Raw genomic sequence first — 20,140 nt, forward strand, 5'->3', positions numbered from 1 at the left:
CAAGCATAGTTACATATTAGAAGAACATTTATTTAAGGTCCTGCTCCGTCTATAATATAAAAATTAATCACTAAATGTGTTGCTAAGCTCAAATCTCGAAAACAACTGAACCGATTTCGCCAATTGTTTTCTTGTGCGGTCAATTAGTTAGAAGTTTGTTATGTTATGTTTAAAATCATTGAAAGACAGTGAAACTTTGTTAATCTGGACATTACAAAGTTCAAATACTAGTTTATCTTTACTACAAAATACAAGTACTCACCGCTGATAGCCTCAGTTTTGGTACTGTGTACAGTAGGAATGCTCTCAGTGGCGACTGTGGGGGGTTGCTCAGCCTCAGCCGGCTGCGGCCCCAGTATCGCGTTCTTCAACGCAGTGGAGTCCTCAGTATGTTTCAACTGACCGTCATCTAACTCAGTCTTGATCTTTAACGTGCCATCAGAATTCGTCGTGTTTGATGCGTCATCCTTTTCATCTTTTGGCTTTAAAGAGTTCAGTATTTCTACTTCGTCCTGTCAAAATAATAAAATTAGTTTACCGACTTGTTATTGTTGCTTCTCCAACCTCTCGTAAATAAGGAATCTCTATGCTAAGATAGATGACACAACGATATTTTCGATTACACCAATCTATAAGTGACACCTAACATCACACAAGCATGGGATTAGCTTAGGCGTCCATCACGCTAAGTAACAACTCTTAATTAAGATAATATAGTTGATAAAAACGGCCATCACACTATTGGCTTTTATTAATTAATACTCACATCCAATGACTTCTCCCGCCTTGAGCGAGACGATAGGGAGTGTAAGACTCTTACTGACTAAAAACCACCCTGTTCTTTCGAGCCTGAGCCCCGGTAAACCCGCTAGGTAGTCCGCAGCTCCGGATACTTAAATGACTTTGACATTAAATGGCAGGCATATGTTACCGTGTTGAGCGAGATGAGCACGGAGCAGTCGTGGTCGGAGTATGCGTGCAGCGCGTGCAGCACGTCCTCGCCGTCGCTGTCCGAGTTGTCGCCGTCCCAGCGCGCCCAGCTCGGCTCCGGGGACCGCGCCGCCGGGCTCGACGCCGGGTTCCCTGCTGGAACACATTATTTTTAGAATGTACTCCTCCTCCTCCTCCTCCTTGCGTCGTTTATCCTCAATGCTGAGGGTCGTGACCCCGACGAATAACTCTCTGGTTAACTATATTTCGCCATGCTGTTCTATCTTCGGCGATGTGGATGGCGTCGCAGACTGTGGTCTCCAGTGTGGCACGGATTTGGTCCGATCAACGTATCGGACTCCTCCCTTGGTCTAGTAGAATATACCACTCCATTCTAAATATTGTAACTCCAATAGATGAATCATTATCAATAAAAAAATAGAAATCGCTCAAAGAAACAATAGAAAATACATTGTCTTTCTTAGATTTGCACTCTACTCACTCTCACATGATTCACACTGCACACTACGAGTTTACACTTAACAAAGTCGAATATACTACTTTATTCTAAATACTGGGTAACTCCACGTAATGAATCATAACAATATTAGTTGCATAAATAAAAAGGCAATGAAGGGATTATAGACATTAAACTTTTCACTTCTAAAAAAAAAATAATAATATAAAATACATTGTCTCGCGTAGGTATGTACTCTATCACGCGATTCACGCTGTATACTACAAGTTTATTTATACTCAACAATAGCGATAACCTATGTCAACTCTATATATCGACTTATTGGTTGTAAACTTTCTTCTCAACTTTCGGATTTTCCAATTAATAATGTACTGTTTTCTTACCAGTAGATGAAACTGCTGCTTTGGTTGGCTCCAGTAAATCTTTGCCGAAGAAAGCTTCCTGCATGTAAGATGGGAACTGCTCCATGAGCTTAGAGCGCGGCTTCCGACGAGGTTTGCGCTTGTTGCTGGGAGATTCTGAACAAATAAATAAGCATAAATATCTAACATCTTACTAATCTATACTAATATTATAAAGCTGAAGAGTTTGTTTGTTTGTTTGAACGCGCTAATCTCCAGAACTACCGGTCCGATTTGAATAATTCTTTATGTGTTGAATAGTGCATTTATCGAGGAAGGCTATAGGCTATAAAACATCACGCTATGACCAATAGGAGCCAAGCAGCGCGCGGAAGTAGCTAGTAATAGATATGGTTCATATACAAAAGATTATATGTATCTTACCTCCAGATGCTTGTGTTCCATCTCCTTCCTTCTCCTCATCAGCCTGCGCCTTGGCAGTAGTTTGTCTCTGTCTAACAACAAACCCACCAATCCCGAGCTTGTTCAGGTTCCTCTGTCTCTTCCTCCGCAGTACTGTGAGACCAGAGTCCGTGGTGTAGATGGTGAAGCCCTCGGGAGGCGGGCCGTCGTTCGCAACGTTCCATAATATGCCTTCTTTGAAATTCGTGTTGGGTACACCTGTAGTAAATGTAAAACAGTGAAACTACGCGTTCACCAGTTCTGTTACTAAAGTCTGTATAAGCTATAGAATGTGTTGACTCACCAGGTTCGTCCTTGACTTCAGCCGTGCTGTCAGGCTTGGAGTCGTCGCCCATCTCGACGTCTGCGTTCTGAACCACTGTTTCAATAGATGCCATTATTTCTAATCCACAATGCCAGCGTCGAACATACAAAAACTCATGTTAGATACACATCCCACATGTACTAAATATTACATATACATACGACTACATACAGCAATCATAATATAGGCATAGATGTGATATACAAACAATACGTTTTATCGATACCATCCCAAATATAAAGCGGAAATTTTGAATCCATATAGTACAAAACATACCAAATAAGCACTACATATAAGTACAATATACTACAAGCGAATAGTAAAAGAGACACACACACACACAGAGCATGCTGGGCAGGAACATTCCGAGTATTTACCTGCGTCTTTCTCGGTGTTGTCGTTCTTGAAGCGTCGCTTGCGTCGTGTGTGCGTGATGCCCATGTCGGCCTCGAGCTGCTTCATGTGGTGCGCGCCGCGCTGCGACAGACACACGTCGTCCACGTAGTACTCGCCCGCCAGCCCCAGCGACTGCGGCGTGGGCCGCTGGGCCGGCCGCGCCGCCGCCGCGCCCGCGCTCGCACTGGCCGCCGCCACCGCGCGCGACACGTGCGCCGGCGGCACCTCGCGCCCGCGGCATCCCACGCACTTGTAGCTGCGGAAACGAGTCACCACGTTAGCATACACCATGTACGGTCAAACGGTGTACATACAAACACAACAAGCGTGAATAGATACTAAAGTATACTTGAGTATCTAGAGTGCGAGAGTCATAACTAAAGTATATACTAGAGTATCCTATTCCTCTCGAATCTATACACTCTGTTGGATGGTAATCTGAAAATATCCTACCAATATCGTAGACAATGACAGTAAGTTTATTACTAGAAAGAAGACTAATGGCTCATTCCATTTTCTCATTTTGAAAACATCATCATGAACAACCAATGTCAGTGATGTCTAAATGGTCTCATAAAGTAAAATATAACTCGAAAAAATCACATTACGCATGAGAAACGTCCTCGACGCTCCTACTATTTATATGGCTATTACTATTTTTATTAAGCCTCGACTCACCCGGCTCGACAGCAGACTTCAGCGTCATTCTCATTCCGTATGGAGTCGCAGGAAGCATGCAGCCAGCGCCGACACCCCTCGCACTGTATGATGAGCTCGCCGTCGGAATACGGCTCCGAGCACACGCTACACATCACCAGGGACGCGCATGGAGCACATTCTATAAGCACAAACATTTAGGTATAATATATAACTCATCAATTAACAACATTTCAAAAAACTGACTTTGACTGACCAAGTAACAATAATGTTATTTCGCTGTGTGAAGTTAGGACCTCTTCTATCATCGAACCCCAAAACCCCAAAACGCTGGCAACGCATTTGTAACTTCGATGTTGCAGACTCCTATGGGCGAAGCCGAAACGATTATTAACGATTAAATTAAATTTTTAATCGTTAATAATCGTTTCACATAAAAAAGTAATTTCCAAAATTTTAGTCTTCGGTTCATACTTGACCAATCTATTGATTTCAAAAATATTTATAAATTCTTGTCCAGTCGTCAGTTTAATGTGAAAGTGAAGCGGTAGGTACCTGTGTAGTTGTCGCACCAGGCGGTGGTGGAGCGGGTGCCGCAGACCCGGCAGCGGCGGCAGCGCTCGCAGCGCCACGGGCCGCGCGGGACCTCGGCCAGCGGCGGGCGCGCGCAGTACGTGTGCCACGTCGTGTCGCAGTCGTCGCACAGCAGCAGCAGCGGGTCGTCGCCGCGCGCGCCGCAGCCCTCGCACACCGTGCAGTCCAGGCAGCGCCAGCCCTGCGTCACTATCACCGCCGACACCTGCACGACACGCGCTATACTAACTCCGTGCAGTCCAGGCAGCGCCAGCCCTGCGTCACTATCACCGCCGACACCTGCACGACACGCGCTATACTAACTCCGTGCAGTCCAGGCAGCGCCAGCCCTGCGTCACTATCACCGCCGACACCTGCACGACACGCGCTATACTAACTCCGTGCAGTCCAGGCAGCGCCAGCCCTGCGTCACTATCACCGCCGACACCTGCACGACACGCGCTATACTAACTCCGTGCAGTCCAGGCAGCGCCAGCCCTGCGTCACTATCACCGCCGACACCTGCACGACACGCGCTATACTAACTCCGTGCAGTCCAGGCAGCGCCAGCCCTGCGTCACTATCACCGCCGACACCTGCACGACACGCGCTATACTAACTCCGTGCAGTCCAGGCAGCGCCAGCCCTGCGTCACTATCACCGCCGACACCTGCACGACACGCGCTATACTAACTCCGTGCAGTCCAGGCAGCGCCAGCCCTGCGTCACTATCACCGCCGACACCTGCACGACACGCGCTATACTAACTCCGTGCAGTCCAGGCAGCGCCAGCCCTGCGTCACTATCACCGCCGACACCTGCACGACACGCGCTATACTAACTCCGTGCAGTCCAGGCAGCGCCAGCCCTGCGTCACTATCACCGCCGACACCTGCACGACACGCGCTATACTAACTCCGTGCAGTCCAGGCAGCGCCAGCCCTGCGTCACTATCACCGCCGACACCTGCACGACACGCGCTATACTAACTCCGTGCAGTCCAGGCAGCGCCAGCCCTGCGTCACTATCACCGCCGACACCTGCACGACACGCGCTATACTAACTCCGTGCAGTCCAGGCAGCGCCAGCCCTGCGTCACTATCACCGCCGACACCTGCACGACACGCGCTATACTAACTCCGTGCAGTCCAGGCAGCGCCAGCCCTGCGTCACTATCACCGCCGACACCTGCAGTAGACACGCGCTATACTAACTCCGTGCAGTCCAGGCAGCGCCAGCCCTGCGTCACTATCACCGCCGACACCTGCACGACACGCGCTATACTAACTCCGTGCAGTCCAGGCAGCGCCAGCCCTGCGTCACTATCACCGCCGACACCTGCACGACACGCGCTATACTAACTCCGTGCAGTCCAGGCAGCGCCAGCCCTGCGTCACTATCACCGCCGACACCTGCACGACACGCGCTATACTAACTCCGTGCAGTCCAGGCAGCGCCAGCCCTGCGTCACTATCACCGCCGACACCTGCACGACACGCGCTATACTAACTCCGTGCAGTCCAGGCAGCGCCAGCCCTGCGTCACTATCACCGCCGACACCTGCACGACACGCGCTATACTAACTCCGTGCAGTCCAGGCAGCGCCAGCCCTGCGTCACTATCACCGCCGACACCTGCACGACACGCGCTATACTAACTCCGTGCAGTCCAGGCAGCGCCAGCCCTGCGTCACTATCACCGCCGACACCTGCACGACACGCGCTATACTAACTCCGTGCAGTCCAGGCAGCGCCAGCCCTGCGTCACTATCACCGCCGACACCTGCACGACACGCGCTATACTAACTCCGTGCAGTCCAGGCAGCGCCAGCCCTGCGTCACTATCACCGCCGACAGCACGACACGCGCTATAGTCGGTAGCCCCGATTGCACCTGCACGACACCGCACATTACGCACAAATCTTGAGTTAGGACGAACTTGTCTTTGTTTAACATCAGCTATACCATAAAATCTTTAGAAAAATATAACACAACACAATTCAAAACAATTTGTACGAAATTATATTATATAAAGATAATTATTTCTTCAATGACTAAAAATCTTACCTTAATATTGACGCAATACGGATGGTATGTTTGTCCGCACTGTGCGCATGCAATAAGGCACCCCTCGGAGTCGGTACCGATGGCACCGCACATTACGCACAAATCTTGAGTTAGGACGAACTTGTCTTTGCTTGAACACAGCACTAATTTATTTTCCACACCTAAAATACAAAAAAGGAACATGATTTTACATGAAATAATGGTGAAAAGGACTACAATCAGAATTATTTTTTTACTTTCATTAGAATTTATCTAAGTAATGAGATATTTAAAGATTAAAATCAAATTGTTTACCAGGATCATCTTCAGGCGCCTTGTTATCAGGGGCTTGAGGTCTCTGCAGCCCCAGTCCTGGCACTCCGAACACTCCTCTCATCTTTGGTTTAGATCCTCTCTTCCTTCCAAAGTCCAGGACAGATCTTTGACGCTTCTGGAAGCCTAGTTTGCCCGCAGGAGGAAAGCCACCCTTCAGTTTGTAACCACCAATCTTCTTCTTTGCCACTTTTGCCGAGACCGTGAATGGTTTACCCTTACCAAGACCAACGTCAGGCTAGAAGAAACAAAAATTATGAAATGGTTTTTGTTACATTCATAAAAAAATATGCAAATTCATCTGGTGATTTAGTGACGTTATTAGTAGGTTTTTTTGGTATGATTAATGTGTTAATTAATCCTTATAATCATTAATAAATAGTAAGAAATTTACCTTAGCTTCTATAGCAAGAGGATCTTGCTCAGTCTGTGAGTTCTCATCGCCGAACGACGAGTCTTGGGACGTTGACGCAACAGTATCTTCGTCGAAAGCTGACAACAAAACATAGTATAAATATCCATACTTTATCTATGTTTTAAAGTAACATTTTGTATTTGATACTTACTTGTAGCCTTGGAGCCCGTCAATTGCATCTGAGCTTTGCAAATAGGACAGCTGTACTCGTAAGATGGATTTTGTTCTTTCTTTTGTCGATATTGTTGCGGTTCCGCGTCGGGATCACACATTCCGTGTACGTATCTAGACGAAAATAGTTCCATTACAAATATCATCCATTTATAAAGAAAATAGGATCAGTCTAGGAGCAATGTTGTTATTGTCATTCCATCTGTGATTATTTATTAACCCATTTGTGGGTCAAACTTTAGAAATAGTGTAATAGTGTTCTACTTGAAATGTAGTATTTGCGTACCTCTTGCAGAGTATGCAGCGTATCATGTCCCGGTATGCGGCGGCGCGGTATGCGCGGCGACAGAGCGGGCAGCACGAGCCCTTGTTGCGCTGCTGGTAGCACGAGTCGCACACCGTGTAGTGCGCGTGCCAGCGGGACGACGGGCCCGCGCCCGGCGACCGGGACCCGCAGTCCGAGCATACGCGGCAGCACTGCGGACGTACCAAGGTGGGGTTAAAGGCAGATCAAAACAATACATGAAGAAACAGAACTATGGAAAATGCTCTTCGAAATGATAGGCGATTTAGTTACTTCCTATAATTTTGTTCTTTTTAAAAAAAATTAATGAGGATACTGACCTTACATTTCCATCCGTACTTAGGCACGGTAGCCATGACAGGCCTGAGACAGGTGGCGTGGTAGAGCTTGTCGCAGTGCTCGCAGGTGACGGCGCGCGCCTCGTGGCCCGGGGGCTGCAGCCCGGCCCCCGCCTCGCCGCGACACACCTGGCACACGCGACACGACCGACACGACCAACCAGACCGCACTCCTGCACACGTACCACCATGTTGTACACATACAAAGGCTCGAGGTACTCTCGTTTACAAAAATATATTCGTTACTAATTTGTAACATCGGCATATAACTTGGAACAAGGGTATGAAGAACGAAAAGTCGATATACGTCCTTTAAATATATTAAATACTCTACACGGGTACATACCTGGCAACTGCGCGAGGCCGACGCATGTGCCGTGGTAGTGGGCGCCGCAAGTGACGCACGTCATCAAGTTAGCGATATCGCCGATAGTTCTACACGTCCTACAGTCTATATCTGCTGTACCTGCAAATAAACTCTTTGCTATAAAAAAAACCTATCTAAAATCTCCACAATAATCTTACTTTTAAAATTTTCCCAGAATCAATAGATATCTAAAAGAATGAACTTACAAATAAGAGGCACTTGATAAAGATGGTCCTTGCAAAAGGAGGATTTGGTCTGGAAATCCATGAATCCCCCAGAAGCAAGCACACATGGTAGATGAAAATATTTGCTGCAACTCATCTGTAACAACAATAATAAAACAACATTATGTCTGCAATAATTTCACAGTAACATCATATTAATGAATGTTAATAACTCACTTTACAAGGTATGCTTGCTCCATGTCTGCTGCAAAAGGCACATTTCCTCGACAGGGCAGCGGTCACAATCCCTTTGACCCTGGCTTCCTCTAACTGATCTTTGTCCTCTTCAGAATTCGAGGCTGCAAACACATGATCCTGGAATGGTGGGCTAAACTCAAGGCAACACCGGTGTACATACAGTGCTCCGGATGAAACAACCCCTGCTAATTCCAAGACCTCTGTGTAACCAATAATGGATAACTCATCGGTATGCTCCATGTTGTACAAAGGAGTCCTGTGGAAATAAAAACGAAATTACAACATTATCAAAGTAAGTACACATTCAAAATGTTTTTTCGCACATAAGTCAATACAATGAGTTGGGGGCTTGTTTCATAGAATGAGTCAGTATTTTATCACAACTTCCTAGTTCTACACTTAGTCATACTTGAAAGATATCTTACTGATAAAGCAATTAGAAAGTTCAGGAAATAAAAAACTTACTTGCACTTGTTAAATGCTTTTTGGCGTCTACTCAAAGGCATCGCAAGTGGGTGTTGATTGGGGTCCACAAGTTCTGGCGGTGGTGAGACCAGGCCGGGCGTCACGGGGGTGCTGGGGGTACTGGATGGTGTGGGTGGGTTGGTTGGAGTGGCCCCACCAGAGTTGCATATTGCCGGGGTGGTACTGCCATCACCCTCTCCAAGCTTACACATTATCTGCCGCATCTCACCCTGCCCCAGCTGACTACGCTCACTCAGGTTGCAAAGTGCACATACTTTTCCTGGCCTGTGAAGTTAGTAATATTTATTTTATTTTTCTGAATTGAATTTTATTTGAATGAAATATGAAAAATAATATTTTAAAAGATGTAAGTAAAATGTAAAGATAATAAACGTGTGCCATACCATTTCTCTGGCATGTAAGGTGGTTCTTCGGGTATAGGTGGAATGGAGAAGTCATCATCGTCCATCATATCTTCAAGAGAATCATCTCGGCTCCCTCTGTGTCTCTTGGCTCCTCTGACAGAACCAGCATTGCCTCCTCTATACCTGGTTTTTAAATTTTGAATGTCTATTATTTATTTATTTTTCTACTATTATTTCAATATTAAGTATTATAGCAGTAGCAGTTTACAACATTCAATCATAAAACTATAAATAACAATAGTTAACATTTGAAGAAAGTAATTGTATATTTAAATATGATACACCACTTTGTGGAATTGATTTAATATGAATATAGACAAATTGATTTAATTTTAAAATGAATATGTGTTACCATACCATCTATAAACTATGTATGTAGATTCAATTGACAAAAATATATTATTTCCAATTGCTGCAATGCAGAATATAAAATTTTGTCACTGTACAAATATGACCTACAGTCAGATACATGACCATGTTAGTTTCCGTTACCGTGGATAGAGTTTACCATATTTACCTTCTGACTATCTTTCCTTCTCGTACCAGTTTTGGTCCCTCCTTCCGTGGCCGCCCTGGTCCCCTACGGCCAGATGTGAAGAATGGCCGGGTATAGGTTTGATGGTGGAAAAACGCCGGCTGTGACACACCACCATGGGGAGAAGCAGGTTCCTCACCCCGCGGCGATGACGCACATGATGTTGGAGTGGACCCTGGCCCTGTATAGAATTCTAACCATTTCTTTACATTTTTTCCAATTGCATATTTTAGTAATGCTACAATTATGTTCCTAACATACAGATTAATGAATTCTGTAGGGTTCTTTAATACAGTTTTTCACTGACAGTGTCATGAAAATGGGCTATCAGCTAACACAGCACAGTACTAAACAAACAAATCAAATGTTTATTATGGACATGTGACACGCATTATACAGACTTTAAGGTGTTATTCAATAAATAATTGTTCAAATAAATGTAAATTAGATAAACTTTATACCTGACGACGGCGGGGCTTCGCCTTCTTCTTCAGATCCATCATCAGCTAGCAAATCGACGTCTAAAACATTATCGTCCTGCACGTCCATCTAAAAAATTGTATACGTCGATTTAACAAACCAATACACTTCAATACACTAATGTTTTGTGGTTATGACGAAATTATTTACAACTAGCATCGAAACGAAATAATGAGACCGCCATAATGAACGAGAACGACAAGTGTATTATAAACTAAACTTCTAAACTTACCGCAACACACTGCGATGGACTCAAAACTTGTCAAATTTAGTAAAGAAAACTTAAAGATGGTAATAAAATCATTTTTCTATTTAAAATTACATTGAAAACACAAAAACAGAAAAATTATACGACTCGCTGAAACGCGAACGAAACGAAGCGCATAATAGTGATGTCACCCAAATAAACTAACTTTAAAAATGGTTGAATCGATTTGATTAAATCGATTTCAAAATTTTCAAAAAATACTTATTAATATTTTTTGTATAATTTGTAGAAAATGCTTGCTCTTTTCTATTATCTATTTTATTTTAATGGTACTTTATAATGTACAAGTTCATATAAGTTAAAAAAAAAACTCCGTTAGTATGCTGAAAACGGAACGCACACAGCGTAAACTTGCATACGTGTTTTCTTTGTATGATATTATTATTATTTATCTATGAATGTGTGTATATGCTATACATACAACACACCATGTAAAGTTGCTTGACTTGTGTGAACTTCACTCACTGACTTGTTTGAAGTTATTTGCTTTGCTGGTGGGTGTCTACGATACGTGTCAAAGTATACAGTAAATCGCATTTGATACGGCAATTATAAATCAAAAACAATGAAATACATATTAGTATCAATTATATTAGTGTTAACATTTAGTAATTCATGTAAATCTTCATTATTCGAAAGTGACTCTTGTTATTCTTTCGGAAGCGGCAATGTTTTCCCTGGTGGTGCAAGAAAAATTGATCATAAATTACAGTTTACTAAGGCTATGAGTAAGTACAAGTATGAAAACTCTAAATCAATGTGTAATTAAAAGATGAGAGCATAATTTTTTACTATAACATTTATTTTTCATCAATTTTAGTTTCCAAGCCGGCACCGGAATGGGAAGCTACTGCAGTTGTCAATGGAGAAATTACACAGCTTTCATTATCAAGCTTCAAAGGGAAATACTTAGTATTTTTCTTCTATCCTCTAGATTTGTAAGTAATTCTCAATTAAACATAACTTATACAATTTCGCTAAATAAATAAGTTTTTTTTTATTATAAAATTCTTAGTAAGTATCAAAAATTCTATAAAAATAATATTCGTTTTATTTTCAGCACTTTTGTTTGCCCTACAGAAATATTGGCATTTTCTGAGAGAGTGGAAGAGTTTAGAAAAATAAACACGGAAGTTGTTGCATGTTCGGTTGATTCTCATTTTACTCATCTTGCCTGGATAAACACCCCACGCAGAGAAGGGGGTCTAGGAAAAATTAATATTCCACTAGTGAGTGATTTAACTCACTCGATTGCCAAGGACTATGGTGTATACCTAGAAGATGTTGGTCACACTTTGAGAGGCCTGTTCATTATTGATGACAAGGGTGTCTTGAGGCAGATCACAATGAACGATTTACCTGTTGGAAGATCAGTTGATGAAACTTTAAGACTTGTACAAGCATTCCAGTATACAGATAAGCATGGTGAGGTGTGTCCTGCAGGGTGGAAACCAGGCCAAGATACGGTTCGTACCTATCAGAAAATTAATTGATAAGTTAACTGCAGATAACATATTTATCTGCAGTTATTAATCTATACTTTAAGTGCTACATGATAACCCATTAAATGTTTATAATATTTTTAATTATTTACAGATAATACCCAACCCAGACGAAAAGAAGAAGTACTTTGAAAAAGTGGCAAAAAATTAATTTTCACAGTTACTGCCAGCACAGGAGAACCCATAAATCAATAAATCACACAAATTTTATATAGCAGTAAAAAAAAATCACCATCTGTACTAATACATTGGAAATTCGCAAATGACAATAATTATTTCAGTTAGAACTTTTAATACTTTTAATTTTACATAAATAGAAGCTTATCTAGACTAGGCGAATTAACTTAATAGAAAGGAAGTGAACTAAGTCATTTGGATTTATATTTCTTTAAAATATCGTTCTAAAATACTCTTAAAATTATTATTTAACACCTGCGTAAATAAAACTCACAGGTATTTTGCATTACGAACTAAATCATTATAACGTAAGTTGTAAGCAACAATAAAATTGTTAAATTTTATCTAATTAATAATTTTATGATCTTTCTTACCTACCTAAAAAATTACTCTACATCACTTAGAGAAGACTGATAATGAGAGATCGTTAATGAACTTTTTTCACTATTTTAAAAGGCGTGCCAAGTACATTATCGAATTGGTAAAAGGGATTATTTTTGTAAAACTTATACATTAATTTTAAATAAAAATATGTCAACATTAATAGTTTTTTTTTTGTATAACAAACTGGTCATCAAGCCACTGGCCAGCCCATTGGTTCCAAAGAAACTCAAATTATTTATTGAATTCATTTGTAAGTACATAGATGTTACATTAACAGATTAGTTTCAACATGAAACCCGGTAAGGTCAGGGCAACATACATAATGACACAATAAGCATCAAGTCAGTTGGTGTCACAAGCTTAGCGCGAATGAAAAAACTTATTATAACAAAACAAACATAACATTATTTTAATTAATATCAATATTTTAATAATTATAATATGAGCAGGTCAAATATAGTAATATATATTGTATATATATAATATATAGTATTAATAATGTCATTAATAATTAAATGTCGTGCATGTCTAAAACATAAGCACAATTGTTCGAGCCATGTTGGTGTTTATTCTGTTGGCCTTATGATAATAAATAAATAAATAAATATAGTACATAGTGTCATTTATTAACAAACAAAATTTTCGAGCTTTTCTGGCTAAAGGGGTTTATGGCAAAATATAATAATGTATACAGAGCTCGTAATACAACAGATTTTAACTGTGTGCTACCAAATTGATTTAAATCACCTCTAATGAGTCATTCAAATAAAAAATGGTAATAGTATTTAGTTTAAAGTTAAAACATATGATAGTTTGTTTTGTCAAAATAATATATTTTTCAATAAAATAGGAAAATTCGATAAAAGATCTATTCAATTTTAATCGATTTAATTGAGTGCACATTATTACATTATTAGAAATCTGAGTGAAACAGATAGCAGCTCTAGTATTGTCAACATGGGTTGTCAAAGTCAGTGGTTAATTCCACAGACTATAAATATATGACGTAAAAATCAAAGAATTCACGTGGCAGAGGTTTTCATGCAAACTTTCAACTACTTTCAAGTTCAAATTCATGGAAACTACTAAACCGATTTTCAACCCAATTTAAATGAAACATGGGTACTTGTATACAATAATATTATATCAAGGCGTATAAAGTAAGTGAACTTATTCGAAAATGGGCTTAGAGAAAGTGAGAAGCTGATTAAACTTTAAATTTTCATACAAAATTAAAATCCATTTTTTAACATTGCCTCACACACTAGGATTTTTCTGGGTGTATTTATAAACATACAAAATCACATAAGTACGCGATCACAGATAGTTAATCTATACGCGATGCATCACACCAGGCGGACGCAGAACAACAATTTGTGGAACACACGGAAAGTTGGTCTGAGCGGGAAACTACGATATAGGTAATATAGATGAATACAAGAAGCGAACTCGCAACCGTGCAGATTGATAATTCTCTCTGTCTACGGTATAGTCCTATACTTATGCAAAATATTTCAATATCGTTCATTATAGGTACTACTACTTATCAACATATGAGCAAATAATTAACACGAATTTGCACTTGAAAGTGGGTACCTACTTTTAAGTCATCGCAACTAGGTAGTTGAAAGTTCATATATAACTCACGGCGCGTAAACTCTCACTCAAGAGATTTCTAAGAAGGTAGATACGCTAAGAAAGGATAAGAGTTACCTACCCTCCTTTTTTAGCGTGACTGCACGGTTGGTGAATGAACGGGATGGGTGATTAGCTGCTGTACAACGTCCCTATCTCAGGTTTGATTCCGTGTGTTTTCGCTAATAAATCTATGGTAGCATTTAGTCTGAGGTAAATAGATTTTCCTCAAGTTTTACGTCCCGCGTCCCCTGCCCCTGTCATACTGACAGCTATTAAAAACTTATTTACCTATTAGCGTCGTAAGGTCTTGTAAATAACATTTAATCATTTTACAGTGGAATCTTTGTCAAGGCACAAGGTAAATGTAGTAAATAATTTAATTCCTGATCAAGTTGACTCACAAAGTGATTTTCTAATTTGCATATTTACATTTTTTTAGGCGGTGGATGAAGATTGTTTTGTTGATGTCCTAAGTGGTTGTACACAATTCATTATGTTGTCATTTCATAATTCATTACGTCCCCTAATAACAATCACGTCCCAGTTGAATACATGTCTTCTGTCCGATCGAAAGTGTACGTTATTTGAAAATATGATATCATCATAACATAACATCACTTCAATAAAATATATGAATTCAATATCCATTTTGTTTACTATTATTTTAACAATGCTTCATTCATCACGTGGCCTTCGCACGCTGCACTAGTACTATAGCCATTTAGATTTACGATAATACATCAGTCTGGTAATTTTATTAGGTAATAAACATATTTTAGCGCTATTTTTATTTGCTTACTGTAACCATACATTTGTATAAATTGTCCTCACAAGCTGTGTATAACCATTTCTATAGAGAATATTCATTCATTGTCTTTATGTTGTAGCTAATATATCTTTGTAATAATTTTTAACATTGATTCAACTCATATTTAGACGTGATTATTGTGCCATTCCTACATAGCTGAGGTTTGTTAACTTACATGAAAATGGTCATTAATAGTGAACAATGTTACCAATCATCGTAGCTAAATCACCTACATTAAAAAAATAATTGAAATGAAGTAGTATTTAATGGAGAACTACGGCACTTGTATTGGCAGTTGAGTTACGAGTTGGATCATGTTATAAATCAGTGTTAATGTGTAATATTTAAAAAGTTTTTATTTTTACAGACATATTATATACTAATAGAACATACACGGAAAAGGAAACTATGGTGGACCCAAAAAGAGTTGTGAGTTACGATGACATGGTGAAAATGCTTTATCAACCACAGAAAGTGATCATTGATGTCAGGGAACCTGAAGAAATACAAAGCACTGGCCAGATACCATCCAGCATCAATATACCATGTAATATTTAATACCATTATGATACTTATTTCTTTACTATTTTGACATTAATTAACGCATGTATGTAACACATATTTCTGTGTCCCCACCACTCATGTTGTGTTGCTGCGACAGAGAACATGCATAACTCTTTTGTTCTATTCACACGATTACTCCTCCTTATTTAGTGTAGATATAATTATTTCATGGTACAGTAATAATATTTAATTGAATAGTTAAAAAGAAATTCTTAATTTTTTATGTACAATAGAAAATTCATATTTACAGAATAGAATCACTGATATCTGTCGACCTGATATGAGCTTGCAACTGATATTTTTATTTTTTTATCAAATTATGTGAATATGATCAAACAAATTCCATGTTGAGTAATTGTAAGGGAAGGAAAAACTGACAATGTTTTCCTAGTATGAAACAGACAGTACACTACATTCTTATAGGTACTAAAGGTAATGCAATATGATGACTATTATTGTATTATATTATGTATACTATGTGCACTATTATATAAATCTGAAGAGTTTGAATGTGCTAATCTCCAGAACTACTGGTCCAAATTGAATAATTATTTTTGCATCGGATAGTAGTAGTTGAAGGCTATAAGTTATAAAACATCATGTTACGATCAATACGAACCACACGGGAATAGGTAATTTAGCTGAAATGGGATTTCCAAAGCATATAAATTTGATTTTTTATGAGATATATATTAACTTTGAGAGATAGAGTACTTTATAGTAGCAACTAGCAACCTGTGAACACCCAATTAGTTCATGGTATTGACATTAATCATTTTACATATTATTGTTACAGTGAAATCAGTGCCTCAAGCCTTAGATGGTATGTCAGAAGAAGAGTTCAGATGCCAGTATCGTCGTGAAAAGCCAGAAACCTCTGACGAGCTGGTCTTCTATTGTCGGTCTGGAAGACGCTCTACTGAGGCTCTTAACCAAGCTCTAAAACTTGGTTATGTTAAGTATGTTTTTATTAACCACTGACTAATCTTGGGTTTGTCTTGGTAGATTGTTTGCATTCAAATCTCGATCTTATTTAGTTTTAAATAAAAATCTATAAATAACAAAATTTTCGATAATTTAGCTAGGTAGATAATTTGAGGGAATTGTCAAGAATTTACATTTTAAACTTTGCTGTAAAATAGTTATAAATTATTTATCCCACTTTCACCTCTCAAAATAATGTACTATGCAAGATTACATAAAGTAATCACTTTTATAAGGTGTAGAAAAAATTGTAAGTTTATAATCTTTATTATGGCCTTATAAAAATAAACAGTAAGCTTGATTGGAGGATGATGTAATGAAGTGTTTTGATAAGAGATTATTGACTTCTTGGACAATGAACTGCAAACATACAACAAAAGGATAGCCCATATTATAAGTTTAAATGAAATAAATGTGTAAACAGTTTTCCTATATGTATTATGAAGAACAATTTGGTATAAAGAAAAATTATATGATCCATACTGGCCATATTTTAAAATCTTTGACTGATTCATATCATGTAAGTTAAATTTTTTTTTTTATTCACAGCTCCAAAACTTATTTGGGAAGCTGGACAGAGTGGTCAGAGAAAAGGAAGTCCGAATGCAAGTAGTATAAAAAAATATGATTTGTCATAATTGTACAATAAAATGGTGCTCTGGTTTTTAAGTTTGGTTTCATTTACTGACACTAAAACCATTTCAAATTCAAATTCTATTAGTTTACCTATTGTTTCATTACATACTTTATTATTGGTAAGTTAATTAAAAATGCTGTAAAAAATGTAAACCACAGGAGGCACAGTATCTTATCTTACCAAACCACTATTGCGGTCCTGGTAACAGATAAGAAAACATACAAACAAATAACAGATAACAAACTCAATGAAATAAATGAAAAGTATTTATTTGACAAGACAACTACAAAACATGATATATTTCACTAAGACAATAGTTTGTGCAGACAGATGCAAGGACATTCTATTCATTGTTGTAAAATTACAAAGTTATTGCATTTTGCTTGCCCAGTCATTCCAACTACCGAGATAATTCTTTGTGCTGAAACATAAAAAAAAATATAATTAGAAGTGTGTCACATAAACTATTCTATATATTAATAGGGTTTACAAAGTGGTATTAAAAATATTTAATGGAAAAATCATAATGAATCAATGTAACCACAAATTGTATTGTAAACCTGATTGAAAAAGAGTAACCTTTGGTTTTTGCTCTTTCTTTCTCCATAGGAATCTACAATTTGAATGAAAACAGCTTTAATAGAGAACAGACTGACATTTGCTTTAACATTCAAAAGTGCCTTCCTAGTCTAATTGACATACTTAAATTATTTTGACTTTGATTACTTTAGTTATATTAACTCACTTTTTATATCCTAAATTGATAGCATTCTGTTGTGCCTTGGCAGACCTCTTGCCAATCATGCAATAGAATATGATCTCTGTATTCTCAGCAGGCTTTGCCCTTTGGTATGTGTCCTGGAAATCTTTCTCAGGCATTGTTCCTAGTACAGTTGATACATTGCCCACTGAAATTGTAGAAGCAACAAATTATAATTAGGTAATTTAAACATCCTGTAATTGATAAATCAACTGGGTTTAATTTCCTTGTATCTAGTAGTGACTGGTAGGTATGAGTATGATGATATTTTGAACCAAAGGAGATTGTCCAAAACTGGCTATTTTTGAACAGGCTGCTCAACAAAAATGTAATTTACCAATAATTTTATTTATATTTTAGTAAATGTCTGATCCTAATAACCTTGTATCAATTAGCAGTATAAAAAATCACATTTATTTTAGTATTTGTTATGATAACCAAGTCAGTTGACTTTGAATTTGACTTCAGTGCTGTCAATCTGTTGTGTTTTTCGTCAAAATGACAGATATTATTCGCTTTGTTCTTTTGCATTGTGAGTGTTGTTTTTCTAAGTCTTCAATGGATTCTGATTCTTCACTACTACTACCTACTATGGCGAACACATAAGAGGCGACGGTTCCTATACGATTGAATTATGCAGAAATACTGCCATCAGTGACCCGCTCCCTTCAGTCGACTGCAGTTTATTGCGTGGGAAAATACATAGTAGACACATTAGTAGAAAAACATATTTTGTATATATATTATATGAGAATAACACTGAAGGGAGGGCAGCTATAAAACAATATTGCTGCAACTGCATGGTGGGCCGTAGAACACTAGATTGCTGTGCACATATAATGACTATTATTTGGTTTTTGAGCTGGGCAAGGTACCAGGAAAATATTAATCCACCTGCCCAGTTGCTAGACCATATTTTAATTACATTTGAATCAGATTAATAAATAATTTTAATAAAAAAATGTTTTATTTCATGCATAAACAGCTTCAATAAAATGTAAAAAAAAAAACTAAATATAAATCTGGATACAAAACTAAGTTTGTATCTTCATTCTTACTGATATGAACTATTAAATCAAACATATATTATTAGCTGAACTGCTTGTTCAAAAATAGCCAAAGTCCCATACAAATTGGTCAATCTCCTTTATTTACTTTAGTTGAGTGTACAGTATTTAGTATAGTTTCTATAAGTTACAACACTGATATTAGGTTCAGAAAGTTTAGAATTAATGTATAGAGTGAAAATTTAATTTCATAACAAAAAACATGGGAATAGCAACAGGTACTTACATGGGATGTTGACACTATTGGGTATCTTGCCATGTTCCTTAACTTCATCAGGTTCTCGCACATCAACTATTAAGATACCAGTATTTTTGGTGGCTTTCTTTACATAGTCATAATCAGCTGTTAATTCGTCAAGATTTACTTGCACTGAGTATGATCGAACCGAGTTATCGATAATAGGAATATGAGTTACTGGAGGAGCATCTAAAATTATAAAATAAACATATACTATACTTACAAAGAAGCAATTCACTTTCCTTAGAATCTAGTACTTGTAAGACTAGATTTGTTGTGAATTAATGTAAAGTTTTGTAAGTACTCACGACGAACATGTAAGGTTATATATTTTCTTAGATTTGTAGTTCCCGCCGTCCTCCGTATTTGAATAGATGACGGAAGCGATCGACGAATTGCTCGTGAGAACATTTTTTATAATAATAATTTACTCAATTGATTAAATAACTAACTGAAATATTCAGATAAATATTTATTTTACGTATTCTCTTCAAGTTATTTTCGCAACTAATTGAACTTTTCTATTTTTTTCAATTTTATACTTTTTTGACTGACAATTTGTAATTGAATTGACATTGACATTTAGTTTTATTGTTTTGCAAGTCAGAGATGTGCACGATCTTACTAAATACTATTCAAGGGCGTGATTGT

General features: G+C 38.6%; 4 protein-coding genes across 9 annotated transcripts in view; 2 read left to right on the plus strand and 2 right to left on the minus strand.

Annotated features, from left to right (window-relative positions):
- Positions 1–10,862, minus strand: part of LOC118268575 (histone-lysine N-methyltransferase 2C) — a 39,959-nt gene extending 29,097 nt beyond the window's left edge. Inside the window, 22 exon segments of the mRNA XM_050706495.1 lie at positions 263–512; positions 932–1,083; positions 1,792–1,926; positions 2,194–2,430; positions 2,516–2,614; positions 2,914–3,188; positions 3,611–3,770; positions 4,145–4,388; positions 6,229–6,389; positions 6,523–6,778; positions 6,935–7,032; positions 7,107–7,240; positions 7,413–7,603; positions 7,751–7,941; positions 8,115–8,234; positions 8,342–8,456; positions 8,537–8,813; positions 9,023–9,307; positions 9,427–9,570; positions 9,965–10,175; positions 10,444–10,531; positions 10,695–10,862. Of these exon segments, the coding sequence (XP_050562452.1) occupies positions 263–512; positions 932–1,083; positions 1,792–1,926; positions 2,194–2,430; positions 2,516–2,614; positions 2,914–3,188; positions 3,611–3,770; positions 4,145–4,388; positions 6,229–6,389; positions 6,523–6,778; positions 6,935–7,032; positions 7,107–7,240; positions 7,413–7,603; positions 7,751–7,941; positions 8,115–8,234; positions 8,342–8,456; positions 8,537–8,813; positions 9,023–9,307; positions 9,427–9,570; positions 9,965–10,175; positions 10,444–10,531 (3,823 nt within the window). The 5' untranslated portion in view covers positions 10,695–10,862.
- Positions 10,863–11,135: 273 nt separating this feature from the next.
- LOC118268238 (peroxiredoxin) lies at positions 11,136–12,953 on the plus strand. The gene is made up of 4 exons (XM_035582635.2): positions 11,136–11,458; positions 11,551–11,668; positions 11,791–12,196; positions 12,327–12,953. The coding sequence occupies exons 1-4, from the start codon at positions 11,296–11,298 to the stop codon at positions 12,381–12,383; spliced, it is 744 nt and encodes a 247-aa protein (XP_035438528.1). The 5' UTR covers positions 11,136–11,295; the 3' UTR covers positions 12,384–12,953.
- Positions 12,954–13,823: 870 nt separating this feature from the next.
- Positions 13,824–17,456, plus strand: LOC118268240 (rhodanese domain-containing protein CG4456). Of its 6 annotated transcripts, XM_050706353.1 has the most exons (5): positions 14,620–14,789; positions 14,871–15,006; positions 15,607–15,786; positions 16,600–16,762; positions 17,337–17,456. In XM_050706353.1, the coding sequence occupies exons 2-5, from the start codon at positions 14,925–14,927 to the stop codon at positions 17,398–17,400; spliced, it is 489 nt and encodes a 162-aa protein (XP_050562310.1). In that variant the 5' UTR covers positions 14,620–14,789; positions 14,871–14,924; the 3' UTR covers positions 17,401–17,456. The 6 variants fall into 6 exon arrangements, with proteins under 6 accessions (XP_050562312.1, XP_035438535.1, XP_050562310.1 ...); XM_050706355.1 differs by lacking the exons at positions 14,620–14,789; positions 14,871–15,006 and adding an exon at positions 13,824–13,953; XM_035582642.2 differs by lacking the exons at positions 14,620–14,789; positions 14,871–15,006 and adding an exon at positions 14,439–14,589.
- Positions 17,457–17,677: 221 nt separating this feature from the next.
- Positions 17,678–20,066, minus strand: LOC118268239 (rhodanese domain-containing protein CG4456). The gene is made up of 4 exons (XM_035582636.2): positions 19,798–20,066; positions 19,478–19,678; positions 18,170–18,332; positions 17,678–17,845 (listed from the first exon to the last, which is right to left on the minus strand). The coding sequence occupies exons 1-4, from the start codon at positions 19,898–19,900 to the stop codon at positions 17,794–17,796; spliced, it is 519 nt and encodes a 172-aa protein (XP_035438529.1). The 5' UTR covers positions 19,901–20,066; the 3' UTR covers positions 17,678–17,793.
- Positions 20,067–20,140: the final 74 nt, after the last annotated feature.

The sequence above is a fragment of the Spodoptera frugiperda genome, chromosome 29 (assembly GCF_023101765.2).
Source record: "Spodoptera frugiperda isolate SF20-4 chromosome 29, AGI-APGP_CSIRO_Sfru_2.0, whole genome shotgun sequence".
In the NCBI taxonomy this organism is placed as follows: domain Eukaryota; kingdom Metazoa; phylum Arthropoda; class Insecta; order Lepidoptera; family Noctuidae; genus Spodoptera; species Spodoptera frugiperda.